The sequence below is a fragment of the Callorhinus ursinus genome, unplaced genomic scaffold (assembly GCF_003265705.2).
Source record: "Callorhinus ursinus isolate GAN/ISIS: 27379988/994484 unplaced genomic scaffold, GSC_fseal_2.0 scaffold1, whole genome shotgun sequence".
Classification (NCBI taxonomy): Eukaryota; Metazoa; Chordata; class Mammalia; order Carnivora; family Otariidae; genus Callorhinus; species Callorhinus ursinus.
Genome location: NW_027397063.1, coordinates 139,588,345 through 139,608,320, shown reverse-complemented (window position 1 = coordinate 139,608,320; position 19,976 = coordinate 139,588,345). Strand labels below are relative to the sequence as shown.

The following is a 19,976-nucleotide window of genomic DNA, read 5'->3' as shown; positions in this document are numbered from 1 at the left end:
CACACACACACACACACACACACACACACACACACACACACACACACCCTGGTCGGCAGTAGGCAATATTTGGCTTCCAGTTTACAAACCCTTTGATAGGATAAATAAACTTGGCTCTAAATAGAAACCATTGCCATCCAGAAACATTGAACTCCAGCTTATTGCTTATGTTCTATGTCCCAATGAACTCAAAGATGCGGATAATTTTTTGTGGTTGCAATGCCTCTCAAGGTCATCAATGACCTTGGCCCAGATCTGAACTGATTGTAATTTTCAGCCCTGAATGTAAAAGCTTGTGTCAGTGAGGAATATATTCAGCTACAAATAACAGAAAATCTGGCCAACAATGGCTTCAATGGTAGGGGACTATTTTTTTCATGTAACAAGATGTTCAGAGGCAAGGGGTGACTCACGGTGGTTCAGCTGATCTGCGGCTGTCTGGGCCAGGCTCTTTCGGGCTTTCTGACCCACCTTACTCAGCCTTTTGGTATTTGTCACAACTGCACACCTGTGATCAAGGCAGACAGGAGTGGGGAAGGAGAGCATCAGCCGGATCTATTCACCTGGTTAGGAAAACAAAAGCTTTCATCGAGACCTCTGGGCCGGCTTTCCTGTCAGGCTCACTGGTCAGAACTGTGTCACATGACTGCCCCTGGCAGTGAAGGAAGAGGGAAATAGAGTATTTCTCCATTCAGCCTCTATGGTCCAGCAGAGCAAAGGGAGAATGGGCTTGAGAACAGGTGTGTGGGAGCTAAACACACAGGGGCTACTGACACACTGCAGGGAAACTTCCAACAGACTCACTGACCAGATGACGAAGCTGAGTTCCAGAAGTACACAGTAACTGGGTCAAGATCCCATCATTAAATGAAGTTAGAGCCAGATCTAGAACCCAGGTCTCATAATGCCCAGTCCAGAAAGCCCCCTATTGGACCAGCCATGGATGTAGTCTGACAAAGTCTGTGACTGAAGCTCTGTTGAGGAAGTAGAATATCATCCAGAAAACGAGGTGTGGCTATAAAACCAGCAGCAGTGGGCAGGAGATGGAGTGGCCTCCCCTTGAGGTCTCCTTCCCTGGAGGGGAAGGACAGTGAAGGGGACAGAATCACATAATTCAGGGTGAGTCACAGAAGCTAGGCCACGTCAAATCGGGCCTCCTCCAGATGCTCTCCTGCCGGGTAGATTGTTTAGCTTCTTGTTCCTTTGGCACATCGATGTTCGTGTGTGTTATAATGGAATCAGTCTCATGATGAGCACCATGATGATGCAGAATTTCCATGTCAGTGTTAATGTGCTGTTCTTGTCTTCTGTCCCCTTCTGTTATTGGACCAAACAGAAGTATTCTGCTGTTTCTCTCTGCAACATCTCCACAGAAGTCCTGAAAGTTATCAATGCCACAGAGGAGCTGATAGCAGAGTCCACAGGGCCCTGGGAGTTCTCATCTGTCCCTCCCAACAGAGAGAAGGGGACGTTTCCTCTCGGGACAGACCAAGCGAGACTGGATGAGCAGCTGACTTCCCTGGAAGAAAACGTAAGACAGTGGGGATGTTCCCTGTCTAGGGCAAGCAGGTGCAAAGAAGAAACTGATGACGGTGTAACCCATCAGGAACAGTGCAAGGACCATACACACCACCACCATAGCTGATATATTCTCAGGGAGGGGCTCGGGCTGGGTTCTCCAGAAGCAGACCCTGAGGTGGGGGTTTGCCTGCAAGTGATTTCTTAGGGAAGTGCTCCCCCAGGGAGGCTGGTCAGGGAATGGGGAAAGACAGGTGGAAGGGAAGCAGTCAAGTGAAGGTGTGACCTTTTTTTTTTTTTTAAAGATTTTATCTATCCGTTTGACACAGAGAGGGGCCGGAACGCACAAGCAGGGGGAGAGGCAGAGGGAGAGGGAGAAGCAGGCTCCCCGCTGAGCAGGGAGCCCAACACCGGGCTCAATCCCAGGAGCCTGGGATCTTGACCTGAGCTGAAGGCAGAGGCGTAACTGACTGAGTCACTCAGGGGCCCCAACAAAGGTGTGACCTTAGACAAAGAGTAGCTTTGACCTGAGCCTGCAGGAAGCCCCGGGGTATCAGTTGCATCTCAGGGTTGTCCTGAGGCAAAGGAACTGGCCTTTCCTACAGCCAGCAGACACTTCCGTCTCTACAAACAAGCAAGCAAAGTGTCTACAGGATCCCCAGGCAGTCCTCTGTACAGCTGAGCCTGGGAACAAAAGCACACTGAAGCTTGGGGGGTGGGAGATGCAGGAACTGTATCCCGTGGGGATCCAGGTGGAACACTGCCACAGGGAAAGGGGGTGGTTGCCAACAGAATGTAGGTCACAAGTGGTCTACCCTGCTTCCAGACTTGTGTGCTGGTAGTGGATTTTTCTAGCCTGACTTGGGAGGACAGAAAAGAGGTACCAGATTCTTACATATCAATATCCACACTCATTGTTGAGTGTTTTAATAAATTCCTGATGAGAATTTTCCAACACTGTAGACTAGGGGGTGACACAGAGATTGGGACATTAACCACTCGGGCCATAGTCACCGTCACCAGGGGGCATAATCCTGCCCACGGAAGTGATATCAAGTCAGGGGGTTCCATCTTTCCAGAGCCAGCAGAATCAACCCTGATTGTGGGGTGCTGTCATGAACACAGTTCTCAGAAATCAGGAACTGTTAGTAGAGGCAATTCTTGCAAAAAGTTGAAACAACAACAAATCAAAAATGACTCAAGTTTTAAAAAAAAATGCCAATTGTTTTAACTTAAAAGTTAAAGACTCTCTCCTTTGGAATTCCCATAAAACCTAAGTAGAGGTCCATCTGCCCCTTACCTCATTTTGCTGCCCTTTCTGTCCACTCATCTGTCCCCATTAGATTGGCACCATTGACATTTTGGGTTCGATAATTCTTTGTTGTGGGGGGTGAAGGATGTTCAGCAGCATCCCTGACTTCTGCCCATGAGATGCCAGTGACATCAAAATGTGACAGTCAGGGAGCTGGGTGGCTCAGTTGGTTTGGTGTCTGCCTTCGGCTCGGGTCACGATCCCAGAGTCCTGGGATCGAGTCCCACGGTGGGCTCCCTGCTTTGCGGGGAGTCTGCTTCTCCCTCTGCTCCTCCTCCCACTCATTCTCTCAATCTCTCTCTCTCTCTCAAATAAATAAATTCTTTAGAAGAAAAGAAAATGTTTTTAAAAATGTGACAGTCAAAATGTGTCCAGACGTCAAATATTGGAGGGGGAGCTGCAGGGAGGCAGGAACCAGGTCACCCCCAGATTAAGACTCAGATGTATGAATCCCTGCAGAACACGGTCTTTCACATGAGTAGCCCCAGCCCTTGCCCAGAGCTTGACGCAGAGGTGCTCAAAGAGTGTTTACCTGATATATGATTCAGACGAATGAAGTCCTTTCCTTAGGAAGAAATGTTTTATTGCTAATATGGAGGGTCTCTGTTCTTTAAAGATGTCTACGATACAGTTCTTTCAGTGCTGATAGTCCTAAAATGGCCTTAATCCTGAACACACAGAATGGAAAAAGTTAAAGTCAAGATACGGTGCACCGGGAAAGGAGTGTTTTTGTTTTACCAAGTAATTGTATTTAAAAAAAAAAAAATACAATACGTGAAATACTCACATTAAGTGGGTTCCCAGGGCACACTTAAAGCAAAGACAACATGCCTTTTTTTCCTGCAAGGGGCATGTTGAAAAATGCAAAGCCTTTGTGGGCAGTTTTCATTTTGTAAAATCCTTTTATTATCCATTACGTTTCTTTCCTTGGGTTCCTTAACATTTTCAGGTCGAAACCCATGGCACTTACCCGCTGATGTGAGATGTCAGAAACCCCAGCAGGGACCTGCGCTCTAAGGCGGCGCGGGGGGGGGGGGGGGAATAACTCCCTGTTCCCGGTCTGGCCTAGGAGATGCCTCGCCTGATCCCCAAAGAGTTAACTGTTTCTTCCCCTTCTTCCCCTCCTCCCCTCCCCCTTCCAGCTTTTCAAATTGCACCTCGGAAGAAACTCCATCTACTTTCCTTTGAATTCTAAGGGTTTTGAGTCAGAGAAGGGATGACTCTTCTCTTTATCTCCTTAGAGATAAAGATCACAGAGCCCTGGGGCTGGTTTTGCTCTGCGGTTTCCAGGATGGAATTCAGCTGAGCAGCCCAGGGGCGGGGCTGATTCTTAAATGGGCCTCTGAGTGCAGCTGATTTAATTAAACCGGGACTTTTTGTCTGTGTTCTAAAGGGCCCTCCGTTTTTCTCCACTGCCTTGCTCCTTTGTGCCGAGGAGCCGGGATGTCAGAACTAGAAACGGAGATACTTATTCTCACCTTCTGAACAGAGTTTCAGGAAGGGACTATCTTGAGGTGTGGGTATGGTTCAGGGATGCTGTAGCACCCAGAGAGTGGCCGTCGGGGTTGGAGGGGGGGAGAGTGGTCCCCACCCCTGGACAGTGTAGTCCATGGAGAGCTGGAGCCCGGAGGAGCGCCCCCTAGTGGGAGCAGTCACCGTGCAGCCCGCCCAGGGAGAGAGCAGGGGCACGGAGACAAACTTCCCTCTCCTCCTGCCTTTGATCTCCTGCTGGTTGTCTCCCATTGGCCAAACCCATCCCAGCCAGCAAGGGAGCCTGGGTGATGAGGTTCAGACAGGTCAGCCTCACTGAGAACAGGGCGGGGCAGAGGAGGGTAGACAGTGGATCTAGGGATCAACAGAACCCCTGGCAGATCATTCTCAGACCCCTGGTGTGAGGAGTAGGGACCCACAGAGGCCACCTTGTGGATTTATGCAGGGTTATGACTGGGAGGGATGAATCGGCTCCCTCATACCCCCACCACCCCCAATGGAGGACCTTCTTCATTCTCTTCTTTGCTAAATGACCAACCGACAGCCTGGGGCACCCCATAATTCCCAGCACAGAGGTAGTGCAGGGACAGCCCCAACTTCCCTTTTAGCATTGCCCTGTAACTTTTGGCAACACCAAAGCCCATGGTGTCTATAGTGACAGCAGACACAGTAGAACTGCCCCATGAGGGAGCCCAGCTCTGCCACAGAATCCAGGAGCAGGCAGAGGATGTTGGTCCTCCTTCTCAAGGCTCTCGGGCACCCCCGTGGCACAGGAGAGGATGTGGAGCTGGGCTACTTCAGTGGTCCTCTGCCTTCAAGAGCAAGCAAAGAAATGCTATCAATTACTGTCTAGATGTAGTCCTCTAGAATGTGTTTCATGGAAGGCAAGTCCGACAAGGATGCTATAAAATCAAATCAGTTTCAGCAATCTGTATAGTCTTTCTAGGAAAACTGAGAGACGTGTTAGCACATTAAAGACTCTGAGAAGTCCTGCAGCGAAGAAATCTGTTTAATTCTCTTTACCCTAAAGGCTTTGCCCACAAAGCCCTTCCTTAATGAAACACCTGTTCTAGTCCCTTGAACCACTTTGAGGAAGATGAGTTGAACCAGGAGCTAGTCCATGGGGTCATGGGCATCAGTGGCTGGAGCTTGGAGAAGACCTAGCTTACACAGACATTGTAGCCATGGTTCTCGCCAAAAGTGGGCCTTTACTCAGCCAGCAATTCCAGGTTAGTGGTTTTCAAATGGATTGTGTTTTAAGACTAGAATAACATTCCATCATTATAGCATGTTAACTTGTGTTATTTCACCCCCAGCAACAGAACCAACGTCAGGTTGATCTATAACCACAATAACTCGAGTACCATTAGGTCAGAGTTTCAAATGTAAAAGGTCATAACGGTGCAAATGAGATTAAGTATCAGGGCATTCACAGGGCAGGATGGATAAAGTCATGGGATCTGACATCAGCCCCCGGGAGCTCAAATCCCAACTCCATCACTTCCTAGCTTCGAGGCCTGGGGAAGTCACTCACCCTCCAGGACCAAATGTTCTCCTCTTTAAGATGGTGATGATAATAGCACCCACCTCAGGGACTGCCACGAGCAAGGGAACCTTCCCTTCCCCCCTCGTGCCAGCAAAGCCCGCTTTCAGGGAACACGGAGTAAAAGATGAACATTCTGGCCTTGCTGAGGGCTTGGAACTAGTTCATATTGTTTTGATTTGGCAGAGAAAACAAAGAACATTAGCAGATGACCATGTTGAAGACAAAACAAGAGACTATTAGGATGACACAGCTGTATGATGTAATGATGTTGAGTTTTGTGTGTTCTGGAAAAATCAAGGTTCCTGAGACCAAAGTTATGACAAGTTATGTTTAACCCCATTGCCACACTCACTGAGATTATTCGTTTGGTTACATAATCATTCCAAATTTTGTTTCATTGTGCAACCCTGTAAGTATTTTAAATTATCTTATCAAATACATTTTTTTATCGTCTCTCCTTGTCTCTCCCTCCCTCTCTCTTTTCTCAAGTTTCTTCCCCTCTGAAGAGAAGTTTTCAACTTCAAAACTTTTAAGACACAAATTTTTAATGTTTTCTCCCCCTTTGAAATATCCATCATTTCCTTCGTGTGACAAACAACTAAGAAGCGTATCTTGTTTTCAAGACAAAGAATAAATGTCTTACATTAACTGTGAGGATCTTTTAGAAACAGAAGTTCTCTGATCCTTGCATATGGCAAAGAAGGACAAAACTAAGGGCCGACTGAACTATGGCAGTTGTCAGTGGACATTTGCTTCGAGGCCCCCTCTCTGACTGACGAATCACTTAACATGGCGTCCCCTGTGTCAGTCCCGGCGGGAAGCTCCCCCAACCCAGTTCATCATGCCTGGCGAGGCACAAATGCACATTCATCAAACCTGCCCCTGCCTTTGCTCCACTTTGAAATGTCTTGTAAAATTGCCAGTTTTAATGCAGATGCGTGAATCAGGCCAAGGAACTGACAGGGTAGGAGCACCTCAGCGTTATTCCCCTCCTCAAAAACACTCGGCATCGCTCAGTACAAAACACTTGGCATGACTTGTGTGCACAAGCTCTTGGCTTATCCTAACAGTTTTATTTTTAACTCAAGTTAAAAGAGCCGTGTGTGACCGTGTGTTTTCATTCAGATCGACTCTAAATTGCTGTGATTACATGTTTAGAGCTTTACATATGTTGATTAAATTTCAAAAACCTCTCGTTAAGTAATTAGGTTCTTTGGATCAATCTCGTTCCGTGTAGTTGGTTGTTGCATCACATTACTATTTAGGCTGAAGGACATTTGTTTCGCTCACCCTGGCCGGTATCCCTCAGTGTGAATTATTCCAACGATTGTACCTACTGTTTGCCCCTTTTTACGGCAATCGCCTTATAAACTCATGAGTCAAATTTTTCTGCCTTTAATTTTTCCTCAGATTATTCCCTTTGTCTGATTTTCTCTTTAATTTTCAAAGGCTCTTAAAAAACTGTCTTGTTTCTTTCAACATCGCACAATTTTCTAAGAAATAAACTGTTTTCCGGGCGCCTGGGTGGCTCAGTTGGTTAAGCAACTGCCTTCGGCTCAGGTCATGATCCCGGAGTCCCGGGATCGAGTCCCGCATCGGGCTCCCTGCTCGGCGAGGAGCCTGCTTCTCCCTCTGGCCCTCACCTCGCCTGCTTCTCCCTCTGGCCCTCACCCCTCTCGTGTACTCTCTCTCTCATTCTCGCTCTCTCAAATAAATAAATAAATCTTTAAAAAAAAAAAAAAAGAAAGAAAGAAATAAACTGTTTTCCTACTACACATTGCAGGTTCATCTTAACTCTCTTAACCTGCTTCGAGCAAACCGAAGGTCATCAATCAGAGATAATTCACTCAAAATGTGTCATTGTTTTAAATTAATTTCATCTCTTTTATGCTTTCTGGATTTTTTTCAGTTGCCAAATGCCAACCAAGATTTTTCTTGGAAAAATCACATCATGAGTTTCTCTTTGTGTCTTCTGTCTTGGCACTATGGTTGTTACAGTCACTCGACAAATTTACAATTTATGTAGCTGACGCCATGTCCTTTGGACAATTTTATCATATTTTAAAGACTTAGAAGTTGCTTTTTCAGGGCGCCTGGGTGGCTCAGTTGTTAAGCGTCAGCCTTCGGCTCAGGTCAGGATCCCAGGGTCCTGGGATCAAGCCCCACGTCGGGCTCCCTGCTCAGGGAAAGCCTGCTTCTCCCTCTCCCACTCCCCCTGCTTGTGTTCCCTCTCTCGCTGTCTCTCTCTCTGTCAAATAAATAAATAAAATCTTTTTAAAAAAAAAGTTGCTTTTTCTTGCAGGAAAGTTTGGAGGGTAGGTGTGGTTGACAGTGAGGGGGTGGTAAGACCTCATGCTACCATTTCAGTGTGAAGAATGTTTATAAATGGGGGCATTCCCTGACTTTTCCCCCAGTGCTGAGCCTGGTTCTCTCTCACTGCCCTGAATTACCAAGGTGCCCTGAAAGGACCCCCCACCCCCGGTCCCAGTTCCAAAACCTGAGCTCAGAAGCTGCACCTCCTCCGCAGGTGTACCTGGCGGCAGGCACCGTGTACGGACTGGAAGGCCAGCTGAATGAACTGGAGGGTGCCGCCCGCTGCATCCACAGTGGCACCGATGAGACCGAACTGGCAGATCTGGAGGACCAGGTGGCCACGGCAGCAGCCCAGGTCCACCATGCTGAGCTCCAGGTAAGAACTCCCTCTCTGCACAGATGGAGCACCATCATGAAAGGGGAGAGGGCACCCCATCTTCCACAAGAATGATTGCAGAGCCTTTCTATCAGTTCGGTAGTGTGCTTGCACGGACCTTTTGGGTGGGTTCCACCAAAAGGACCCTCCTTTTTAAAAATGACAGCCTTGATAATATATCAGATTTCTCTTTAAACCTATGACACCTTCCTCTTGGACAAATTCCCTGACCCACAGGTGGGTCTCCTGGCCAAATAGATCCCCATTCCATCCCAAGACCATCCTTCCCTAACCTTGATCACATGGTTGATGACTTACTTGATGCCAGTTTCCCCCTCTATACACTAAAAGCCCCATGAGGACAAGACTACAGCTGCCTCGCTTAGCACAGTAACTCCAGTGCCTACCATAATACTGGACATGGGTTTGGCACTCCATAAAAATGAGGTGAATAAATGAATGAAATTAAAAGTGTGGATTTCTCAGACCAATATTTTGCATGATTTAGATATGGCCGATCCAGAACTGAAATGATGCTATTTGTAACTTTGTGAAGACACTAGTTTGAAGCTTTCATGGGTATTCCCATGGCCTCTGACTCTGGATCAGAATGGACTGTGGACTAAGTCGCTGATTCTCAGACTGGGGTCCATGAGACATGCTGGTCTCTATGGTATACGCTCAGTATAGACCTCTCTGGTTCAGTGATATTTCCACAGACCTTGCATCTTAAAACTGCATCCTAGGGGGACCTGGGGTCAATGGAAACCACCTATGGATAGAGAAGATGATGATCTCGAGTGGTAATTATTTTTTAAATAAATATGTTTGTTTTAGAGAGTCAAAAATCCCTACCACTACTGGCAGCATTAAGCACTCTAGAGAATGTGAGGGCACCCATTCTCCACCCTGTGGATGAGTTAAGGCTGCAGGCTAGGAATGGTCTCATTGCACATAGCGCTGTCGACTATTCATTATCAGCAAGAATGGCTGAAAACCATCTCTCCTCAAATACAAATTATTTTCCAGAAATGGAATGTTGGTTTCCACCCAACATTTAGTCAATGTATGATCAAAATTATATACAGTAGAATCAAATCATTTGTTTTCTGGGGGTATACTTTGCAGCAAATACTTCTTGAGTGGTTTAGCAGGAAGTAATATCATTTATGGGTGTTTGGCAAGGTTTTACTCGATAGTTATTCCTGCTCTAGATATTTCTAGTCTTAAATTATTGGAGCCATGTTTTATGGCAGAAAATCCTGGAGTCCAAAATGCCCATGTTCTATGTGTTTGAATGTGCCTAGTCTTTATACATTTTTAAATGTGACAGTAATGTTATCAATAATACCTAGTGTTCAGTGAGCCTTACTTGGTGCCATGAGTTGTACTCGACACCTGACCTCGTTATTGTAATTAATCCTTTCAGCAACTCCATAACATAGCTACTGTTATTTTCCCCTTTTATTTCTAGGGAGCCTGAGGCTCAGGGAGGTTAAACCACTTGCCAAGGTCAAATAGCTAAAGAGTAATGAAGCCAGGACTTGAACCTGTCTTTCTGACCTCACAGCCACATTCTTCACCAGTCTGTGCTGTGTGGTTTTCTGAGAAATGTGCTGGTCCTGCCATCAGACACATATCCACTTACAAACTGTAGTCCTTAATTTGCAAGGGAGGTTGTCAACTTTGCCTTCAGTTTTATGGATCTTCACAATGTGGGAATCCTCAGTACCATGGAGACTCCCCCTACTGCCTGCCTGCCACCAGAGAATGAAGCTTCGTGCTCCCTGTTGTCTGTTTCATCCCAAGTTGTCCCCACTGAGGAGGGTAGATACGCTAAACTTGTTCTTGGATTAGGTCAGACTCTAGGGACTCTCTCACTTTGGAGTTTACCCTTGGCACAGGATTGCCCAGTGCTTTGGGAGATTGCAGGATGACCCATGGGGTGGGGGGTGTGCTACTGTGCTGTCCACTGTATCATGCAGCATCATCTCTGTGAGCTTCCTGGGGAAGGTCTCTCTTAACTCTCAGTATCAGGAAAAACTGTTCTTCTGAGCACTGGGGTCTTTGTCTTGTGGACATAGAATCCTACACTGATCTCTTTGCTTTGGCTCCCAGGAAACTCAGACCTGAATTTGTCATCCCCTCTAAGCAAGTGTAAGGATCACTGGGTATGCAGTCTTAGGAATGAAGTGGAACATAACTAGGTAGATAGATAAGAGAGAGAGAGCAAACTGTAGGCAAAATCAGCCCTCAGTAGCCTCCTTTCCTCTTTCTCTGGCCTTTGCCCTATGAACTAAAACGCAAAAACTTAACCCCTTCTTATTCCACAGCCTGCCAGTCAGCAAATCAGGAGGCGAGCAGCTTGCTCTCCCAGTGACCTCTCTCCCAAGGCCTGCCAAGCAAGGCCTTCCATCAAAACTGCTTGCAGGAAAGAACATGGGCATCTAATCCACACCAGCTGCACATGACTGATAAAAGTTTAGCCTGCAACCTTTCTCAGGGGCCTGTGCAGGTTACTGGTCTATAAGCCAAAGGAATGCAGCTTTCAATTTGAAATTTGAGGAGCCAGAACAAGAAGGCATCGGGGGGCCAGGGAGGGGCAGGGGCTGCACGGTGTCTCCCCTGGGAGCTGGCTGCTGGACAGCTTGGAGTGTTTCACCAGCTGTCACAGCCTTGGCCTCCGCCCTCCGCATCTTCCTCTTCTGACCAAGACCACCTGCGCTTGGGGCGAGGGGAAGCAGCTCCCATATTCACCGACCCTTCAGTCCTTCTCTCTGCACTTCTGTAACATCTGTCCCAATAAGCTTTGTCCGAAGAGGTCCTCAGTAAATGACAGCAGAATCTGAATTTGTTCTGAGCAGCTCAAGAGAACGGAGGGATAGGGGAGGTGGCAGAGCCCTCTGGGGCCACACACACTGGCTGCTGGCCGACTTTCAGGTTCCCTGTCTGATGCCCTGGCAACACTCAGGCTGTGTCCAGAGATCACAGGACAGCTGTGACCCCCATCTCCTCCCTCCACCACCAGCCTGTTCCCGCCTCTCCCCATGTCCCCCATGCCGGGCCTTGGCAGATCCTCTTAGAATGTGGCAGTGTGGCAAGAGCATGAGGACTGGCAGGAATTTGGAGCTCTGCCCCAGACCAGCTGTGAAATGTTGGCTCTGTTACTTATCCCTCTGAGCCACAGATCCTCATCTATAGAACCAAGAGAATGGTACCTCTGTCATAGGTTTATGAATGAGTTCACGTATTTAAAATGCTTAGCATGGTGATAGCACATATTAATTAATTTCTAAGAGCAGGGACTATGTCTTCTTCATCCCTGGGGACGTGGATGGGTTAGGGTTCTTTCTGGGCACTGACTGGGCTCTTGCTCTCTGTATCTGCCTTAAGACTCTTGAAACGTAATCTGAACTCTCTCTGATCTTCTGATGTTATAGTGGAGGAAACTGATGCCCAGAGAGAAGAGAGAGTTTCTCAAGGCACTTGTCCTTTTAATGAAAGAAATGGACTTGAACCAGGGACTGGTGGGCCTCCCTCCTAAGAGTTGGTGCTGTGGTTTGGTTCATGGAGTCATGGTAGAACAAAGAAGGACCTATAAATCATACTTGCCTTTCAAGGCTCTCATCAAGTGTGGCTCACTCTGGAAGCCTTCCTGATCACCTCCCTCCCCTCTCCCCACCATGATGGGCCACGGTTCCCATCATGCCCAGGGCTTCTACTTATCTCTAGAGAGATATCCCTGACAAGGGTGTTGATATACTCTAGAGCTATCAAACTAGACATTTAAATTCACAAAAGAAGGCCTGTGTTTTATCTTCTTACCACAGCACTAGATAGAGAAGGGCTTGGTAGAAGTTGAATGAATGAGGGGCACCTGGCTGGCTCAGTCGGTGGAGCATGCGACTCTTGACCTCGGGGTTGTGAGTTTGAGCCCCACATTGAGTGTAGAAATTACTTAAAAAAATAAAATCTTGGGCGCCTGGGTGGCTCAGTTGGTTAAGCGACTGCCTTCGGCTCAGGTCATGATCCTGGAGTCCCGGGATGGAGTCCCACATCGGGCTCCCTGCTCAGCGGGGAGTCTGCTTCTCCCTCTGACCCTCTTCCTTCTCGTGCTCTCTACCTCTCATTCTCTCTCTCTCAAATAAATAAATAAAATATTTTAAAAAATAAAATAAAATAAAATCTTTAAAAAAAAAAAAAGAAGTTGAATGAATGAATGAATGAGCATACATCAAAGCAGATTTGTTCATTATAGATTCCTGTCATTTTTAACAAAGATTCCCCCCACCTGTGCTTTTCCCCTACTGATTCTTTCTGTTGCATTAAGATCTCTGATATCGAGAGCCGGATTTCAGCCCTGACCATTGCAGGATTAAACATAGCACCGTGTGTGCGCCTCACAAGAAAACGAGATCAGAAGCAAAGGAACCAGGTGCGTTTGTCCCTCACTTCCTCTGTTGGAATATTGCACGACCTGGAAAATTTAGAAGATAAAATATCTTTGGCTTTGCAAAGGTGTGTTGACTGCTGTGTTCTGTTTGTAGGTACAAACCATCGACACATCAAGGCAGCAGAGGAGGAAACTGCCTGCCCCACCAGTGAAAGGTGTGCTTACAGTAAAACCACAGAGCTACCAAAGAATTAAGCCTGACTTACTTACTTTGAGTGACTCAGTGATTTGAGTTTGACGACCAGACCTAATGGGGAGTTCTCACCCAGAAGTGCTCTTGTGAAGAATTTTATCTTGACTTGAATCCCCCTAAGAAGCAGACCCCAGGACAAGGATGGGATTTGGGAAGTGATTCCAAGACACACTGGTAGGAGAAGCAAGAAATGATTCAGGGAAGGAAATTAAGTCAATGCAGTGCAATTTAATTCATAGTTAATTTCTCTGGGCAAATGAGGCTAACTCCCGCCTGAGGACTTCAGGGAGATAGCATCGATTGCACTTCAGAGTTTCCTGCCCAAAGAATAGGAAAATGAGGATTTCAACTCTCAGCTATCAGCCCCTGACATTTACTGGGGGGAGGCATTAATTCCCTGGTACTTCTGCCCCACCCCATGCATGAGCCGAGAGAGAATGACGGTGCTTGCAGAAGCACGCTTTTGGAAGGTGCTGGATGCCAGAATGTGTGGTGATGTCAGGGAAACGTGGGCAGGGCATCAGAGGCATCTAACACAATGCACAACCCACAGGGGATTCCAGAGATGCTGGTGTTGTCCCCCTCCTCCACTGGGCGTCTTCAACAATTTCCCTGGATTCAGGAGCCATATATGATGGTACCAAACTAGGACTTAGGTCTACAGATCAGAAGAGTAGACAGTCAGAAGATATGTTTGAGTCTTGGCTCCATCATTCTTTGTTCAGCATTTATTGAATCCATAAAGCCCCATACAATTACAATGTATTACAGATCCATGGTCCCTTATTTGAAACCCTTGGATAAGTATATGTTTCAGAATGTCTTGGACATTAGAAAGGTAATATGGTACATGTATAGTATAATTCCTAACAGCGCCCTCCCCGTGGTGTCTGGGGCAGCATCTGATAAACACATTAACAAGAGAATGTTTACTCTCGGTGGGATGGACAAGGATTTTAAATGGCCATATGTCAGTGTAAGTCAGGTTTTGCCATTGGACAGTTTGGGCCCCAAAGTTTTACGGATTTACAACTTTTAGAGCCTATATTCCAGAATCGCAAATAAAAATTTATGAACTATAGACAGCGCACCTGGGTGGCTCAGTCAGTTAGGCATCCGACTCTTGATCTCAACTCAAGTCTTGATCTCAGGGTCATGAATTCAAGCCCTGTATTGGGCTCCATGCTGGGCGTGGAGCCTACTTAAAAAAAAAAGAATTTATGAACTATGGTAGATTATCTCCAAGCTACCCTTTCCTGGAAAGCCATAAATGATTCTTGAATTTGTTTGGTGCATATCATAAAAATAAACACAAAATTAAAAGCTTCTGCAGTCAGACCTGTGGACTGGAATGAGATGCCAAATCTAGAACCAAAATCTGGGTCATGAGGACACCTGGTCTTTCTTCCTCAACACTCAGCCCAGCTTCTGGTTATCACTTATTTCTATTTGTTTCCTTTTAGCTGAAAACATGGAGTCATCTTCAGTGACCACCATGAAAACATTTAACCGCAACTTCATTCTCCAAGGCGCCTCGACAAACAGGACTAATGAAAGGAAAAGCACCACCAAGGATTTGATGGTAACTCAGCTGTGTCTCAATGCCCATCGCTTGCACTGTAGATGGGGCCTCCATTCTTTAGCCCTTCTGTCCGCAGCTCCCCCATCAGAGGCCCAGGAAGCATCCTTCCTGCATGATCTCACGGTCTGTTGGTTGGGGACGTGGGGGGAGTATGGGGAACGGGGTGGGGGGTGTGCAATGAGAAGTGATGAGCACCCTACCTGGTATTGCTAACCTCTTCGATATGTGGATACATCCTCACAACTATATATCCCGTTCCTTGTAGGGTTTGATATGCGAGAACTAAAAATGTGTACATAGGAATGTAAGGTCTGGTTGAGGTGTCAGAGTTTTTATCCTGTTTTTGATCCATGTTCACTCTTCCTTAAATTTCTTGTTAGCCATTAATTACTTATTGCGTTCCTGAAAAAAAGTCAACAGCTGCCCCTAAATGCAAAGGAAGGGACAGGAGATAATTTGCACAAACTCCGGAGAGCCTGTAAAGAGGGCTAACGGATCGTTTGACCAAACACCTACCTATGCTAGGTGCTCCTTCTATGGGAAGGGCTGATCCAGCTAAACTGCCTCAGTGGTACCATTATGCTGAAGGCAGACGGGGGGGGGGGGGGGGGGGGGGGGGGTGACAAGACTGAAGCAAGGGCAAGTTTACTCTGTTGCCTTTTACACATCACCCATCCCTCCCTTCCCCTTCCTCCCCCTCATGGTCCCTGTACCCTGAGTGCAGGAACCCCAAGTAATGGCATAATGGTGGCCATGCCCTTTGGGGTTACCGAGTGGCAACAGCCTGCCCACTGCTTTTTCTTCACTGCTCAGCCATGACCCCTGACCTTTTCAAGTCCAATGACTTTGCTCCGGGCAGTTACTTTAAAAGAGCTAAAACGCTGCATTTATCGCACTTAAAAGGGCAGACCATTAGGGCCAGGGAAGGAATCTGTTATAAATAAAATAGTTATAAACATTACCTTTCAGAGAGAGAGAGAACAGAGATTAGTGGTCGCCAAGGGCTGTGGGGGAGGGGCCAGAGGAAGACACCACTTGACGGGTAAGAGGTTTTGGTAGGCTTTGAAACTGGATAGAGGTGGTGGCCACGTGACATTGTGAGGGTAGTAAATGCCCCTGAGTTGTTCGCTCTTTTTGGGGGGGGTGGGGCTGGGGGTGGAGGGGGGATCGAGTCTGGAGCAGGGACGGCGCACTCATGTCTCCCCGCAGGAGCCCGCTCCGGAGTCGGCTGTGACGTATTAGCGCCCCGGGACTCCACTGCCAGTGACCCACTGCCTCCGGCCGTACACGACAGTGCCTTGACCCAACAGCCATCGAATACTGTACGGATTCCCACCCGTGGAGAGGGCGTGGGGGAGGCCACGGTGCGCCGCTGCCCAGGGCTGTCCCGATACCTCACCCAGAAAGCAGTCCCGGACTTGCGCACTGCGGTCCTGCCCGCGCTCTGCCTTAGGCTCGCAGGGGGATCCGAGACAGCCAGCCGCGCCGCGGGTTTCCAACAGCAGAGCTCCGTGTGCACAAGATGCATCTTTTCCCTGTCCGCTTTGCTACTCTGTCGTCTTTAAGATCTCTCTCTCTCTTTTTTTTTTTTTTTTTGGTCCCTCTGATTCAACTAGAAGTACGTGTCAACAGTTATTTGTCCAAAGGAAAACAGTTGGGGGGTGGGGGGCGGAAGGAAGGGAGATGGGTATTATCATTTAATTCACCATCAGTTCTTATCTCTCACAAGCATCTTTGTCCCCCAAGCGCTAAGGCAAAAAAGTGCAAATGCCCCGCCGTAGTGAACCATCGGGACTGTCCCATTTGGAGAGCGTGCACCCGGGCGAGCATGCAGGTCTCCCTTTGGCCACCTCCTTCCCGGGAAGTTCCAACCCCCTCCACCCCTCCACCCCCATCCTCCGGGCATAACCAGTCAACCAGTCATTCCCATCGCTTTGCCATCACAAGCCACGAAATGGAAAGCTTGGCCTCACCCACGCCATGGCCAGGTCTATCTGAAACAAGGTCTCATTGAGAATTCAGGGCTCTTCCCTGGAGTTACTGACCGTTTCCGCACTCTGAAGGGGAGGGGAGCTTGAGAAAGCCTCAACACTGACTTAACTTTAGGGCGCTGTCCGGAATCCACATGATGCGGGTTAGCAACGACTGCGCGGCCGTGTCTAATGGGGTTTAGGTAAATGGATTCTTGCAGACAATAACCACGTGAGAAAATGTTGTCCTCCAAAATTTATTTCCCAATAAATATTCAGCAAAAGAAGTAGAATGACTTGAAAGGTAAACCTGGTTAAAGAATCGCCTTGGGAATACTTACAGGCATGAAAAAAGCAAGGATAAACTGAATTTAATGGACACAAGAGCTGACACGAGCTGCACGTTGGTGGTCTCAAATGCATGACTCCGTACGTAGAGTGTGTTTATAAAGGCAAATGGAATGGAATTTCGCACAGTGAATTGAGCATTTGCAACCTTTCTTAAATCTGTCTTAAATCTGAATCTAAGGAAGCAAATGATGGGAGGCAAGTTTGACCGAAATTCATTAAGTGATTGCTTTCAGGGAGGCAATTCCTTCTACTTTTCATCGTTAGAGCAACCCTCTTCGGTAGGTATCCCCATTTTTCAGATTTGGAAACGGAGGGGACCAGAGAGATTAGTTTGCCAAAGTCACACCTTGAAACTAAGTCTAATTGGAATGCCCCACAAAAGCCTCACTCCGTGTTTGCTTCAACTTCTACATTCTTTTGCTGCTACACACATTCCCAGACCTGATTTGCTGCTGAGATGTGTGTTATGACTCCTTCCTGATGGGGGTCTGCCTATCTTCCAGTGATACTCCCTGCTGATGCTGTGTATGTGTTATCCCACAGAAATGACTCCTTTGAAATAAACTAAGTCTTTGGCTCTTTGTTCTGTTGGTGTGACTCAAAGCAGACAAATTTTTAAAAACACAACAAAAAAAGATCTGAGTTCCAAATAGAATGTTTTCTTTAAGAGGCATGAAAAGCAACTATTGTTGTGTTACAGTGTTAAAATATTCAGTTTTCTTTGACAAAAACGTGTACTGTGTAAGCCTTGCAAAAAAACAAAAACAAAAACAAAAAAAAGAAGAAGAACCCTGCTCTATGGCATTTGAAATTTTATAAAGGTTTCCTTGTGCCAAATAAGTGCAAAGATTTAATTTACTATTAAAAACCATAAGCATATGTTATAGTTTCAGAAGAATTATTTTGTCATCAAGTGATTTTGATCTTTGGTGTCAATATTTATATTTAGATTAATTTTTATAAAGGAAAATATTTTAATGGTTTAAGAAAATGAGGACAATAGGACCATATCTTTGATGACTTCTGAAAGTTATGCTTGCCTTCATGTTATGTGCATATTGCCAAGAATTACTGTCAAGAGAAATGATAAAGAAGTAAAAGTCATTTATGAAAAATAATGTCTGTGGGTGTGTGGTTGTTTGGGTTGCGGAGGACTGAGTGCAGAGAGGACAGGGAAAGAACGTTCAAAGCTACTGTTCAAAGCTACCGTTGCCCCCCACCCCCCTTCTTTCTAGTTACACCACTTGCTTCTCCATTACTCATTGTCCTGAGAGCAGAATTCCCCAGTCTAAGACCAGCAATTCTCAAAGCAGGGGGCAGGAGGGGAGCAGTGTGGGTTTATCCCTCAGGAGACCTTTCTGATTGTCATAACTTGGTGGGGGGTTGCTACTGGCATATAGTGGATAGTGGCCGGGGACGCTGCTAAACATCCTACAACGCATAACCACCCGCAACCGAGAATTATCTCACGCAAAATGTGAACAGTGCCAAGGCTGAGGACCCTGGGACCCTGGAGGTAAGCCAGCACACGAGCGGGGAGGCCCCTGCCGGTCTCTGCAGGGACGGGGTAGCTATGCAGGAAGCAGGACTGTGACTCTCCCAGAGTCTTTCACAGGTTCAGTGGCAACTGTGGCCTCTCTGAGGCCGGCCTGCCCAGACACTGGACGTTGCCATCCCCAAGGAGGAGTAGGAACTCTCCTCCGACTGGAAATGAGTGAGAGAATAACACGAATGGAAGCCACGGGCCTTCGCCACCTGGTGGCCTAAGACGGTCGTATTCAAACTTGAGTGGGCATCAGAATCACCTGTTAAGACACAGATTCATGGGATTCACCCAGTCATCCCCAGCGCTCGGTCTACCTTTCTCTACATGACTACTCAAGTGCCTGGCACGACAGTATTTGCTAAGCATTAGAAGCAAGCAAGCTAACATTTAGGTGGACAAGGCATTTCAGGTGGGGGGAGAAAAACATCAGCAGGCCCATCTGAGGTCCTCTTCAGGCAGGATTTTCTGGCTGGAATTCCTGGTTTCTCCATCCTCCCTCCCCACGGCCCCACCCCCACAGGGCAGCCAGACACGTAAGACAGTGAAGACAGTCCAGTCACTTTCCAGCGGCAGGAGCATTCCACCTCTAACCCAGAAGCCCCCAAAGCATTGCTGAGCAACCAATCTGCCTCGTCAATCTGAATATTCAAGAGAACCTATTGAGCCAACAAGTTGAGTATCAAGACTGAGGGGCAGCTATACTCCTAGAAAATTTACAGCTCTTCATGCTTCTGGGGTAAATGGGAACAGTGTGGCCATGATATTTTCCCCTAAGAGATTAGTGCTTGATTTGCCATGACCAAAAAATAAATAAATAATAATGTGACCTAATATTCAAAGCACTTGAAGGCTGCCAGAAAAAACTAGGCTCTACTCTTAAGACTTTCCATTTCACATTTACTCTGTGGCCTATCGCCTTATATGTGAGATGGGTTATAAAAATCTTCCTAGTGTTGTTAAAAGGTTAAATGAAAAAAAAAAAAAGGTTAAATGAAATAACCCATGAGGAAACTCAGCAGAATCCTGGAGTACTAGAGGTACTATAGTGTTACAGGTATATTTATTATAGATGTATATATAGTATATTATAGGTACTTTTCCTTAGGACAAGAAATCATTCAGGGGCACCTGGGTGGCTCAGTCGTTAAGCGTCTGCCTTCGGCTCAGGTCATGATCCCAGGGTCCTGGGATCGAGTCCCACACTGTGGTCCCTGCTCAGCGGGGAGCCTGCTTCTCCCTCTGCCTGCCACTCCCCCTGCTTGTGGTGTCTCTCTCGCTCTCTCTCTCTCTCTCTCTCTGTGTCAAATAAATAAATAAAATCTTTA

The 19,976-nt window shown here is 47.0% G+C and overlaps 1 protein-coding gene and 1 long non-coding RNA gene across 4 annotated transcripts in view; one reads left to right on the top strand and one right to left on the bottom strand.

Annotated features, from left to right (window-relative positions):
* Positions 1–18,223, top strand: part of MYRIP (myosin VIIA and Rab interacting protein) — a 418,488-nt gene extending 400,265 nt beyond the window's left edge. For all 3 annotated transcript variants that reach the window (XM_073901699.1, XM_025870798.2, XM_073901706.1), the window contains exons 12-17: positions 1,337–1,531; positions 8,395–8,556; positions 12,887–12,991; positions 13,104–13,164; positions 14,666–14,784; positions 15,994–18,223. In XM_073901699.1, coding sequence (XP_073757800.1) covers positions 1,337–1,531; positions 8,395–8,556; positions 12,887–12,991; positions 13,104–13,164; positions 14,666–14,784; positions 15,994–16,026 — 675 coding nt within the window. In that variant the 3' untranslated portion in view covers positions 16,027–18,223. The remainder of the gene's footprint in view (positions 1–1,336; positions 1,532–8,394; positions 8,557–12,886; positions 12,992–13,103; positions 13,165–14,665; positions 14,785–15,993) is intronic.
* LOC141374228 (uncharacterized) overlaps positions 1,397–19,976 on the bottom strand; it is a 28,788-nt gene continuing 10,208 nt past the window's right edge. Inside the window, exons 2-3 of the long non-coding RNA XR_012380982.1 lie at positions 3,363–3,498; positions 1,397–1,519 (exon numbers count right to left, since the gene is read on the bottom strand). This is a non-coding gene — a long non-coding RNA (uncharacterized lncRNA). The remainder of the gene's footprint in view (positions 1,520–3,362; positions 3,499–19,976) is intronic.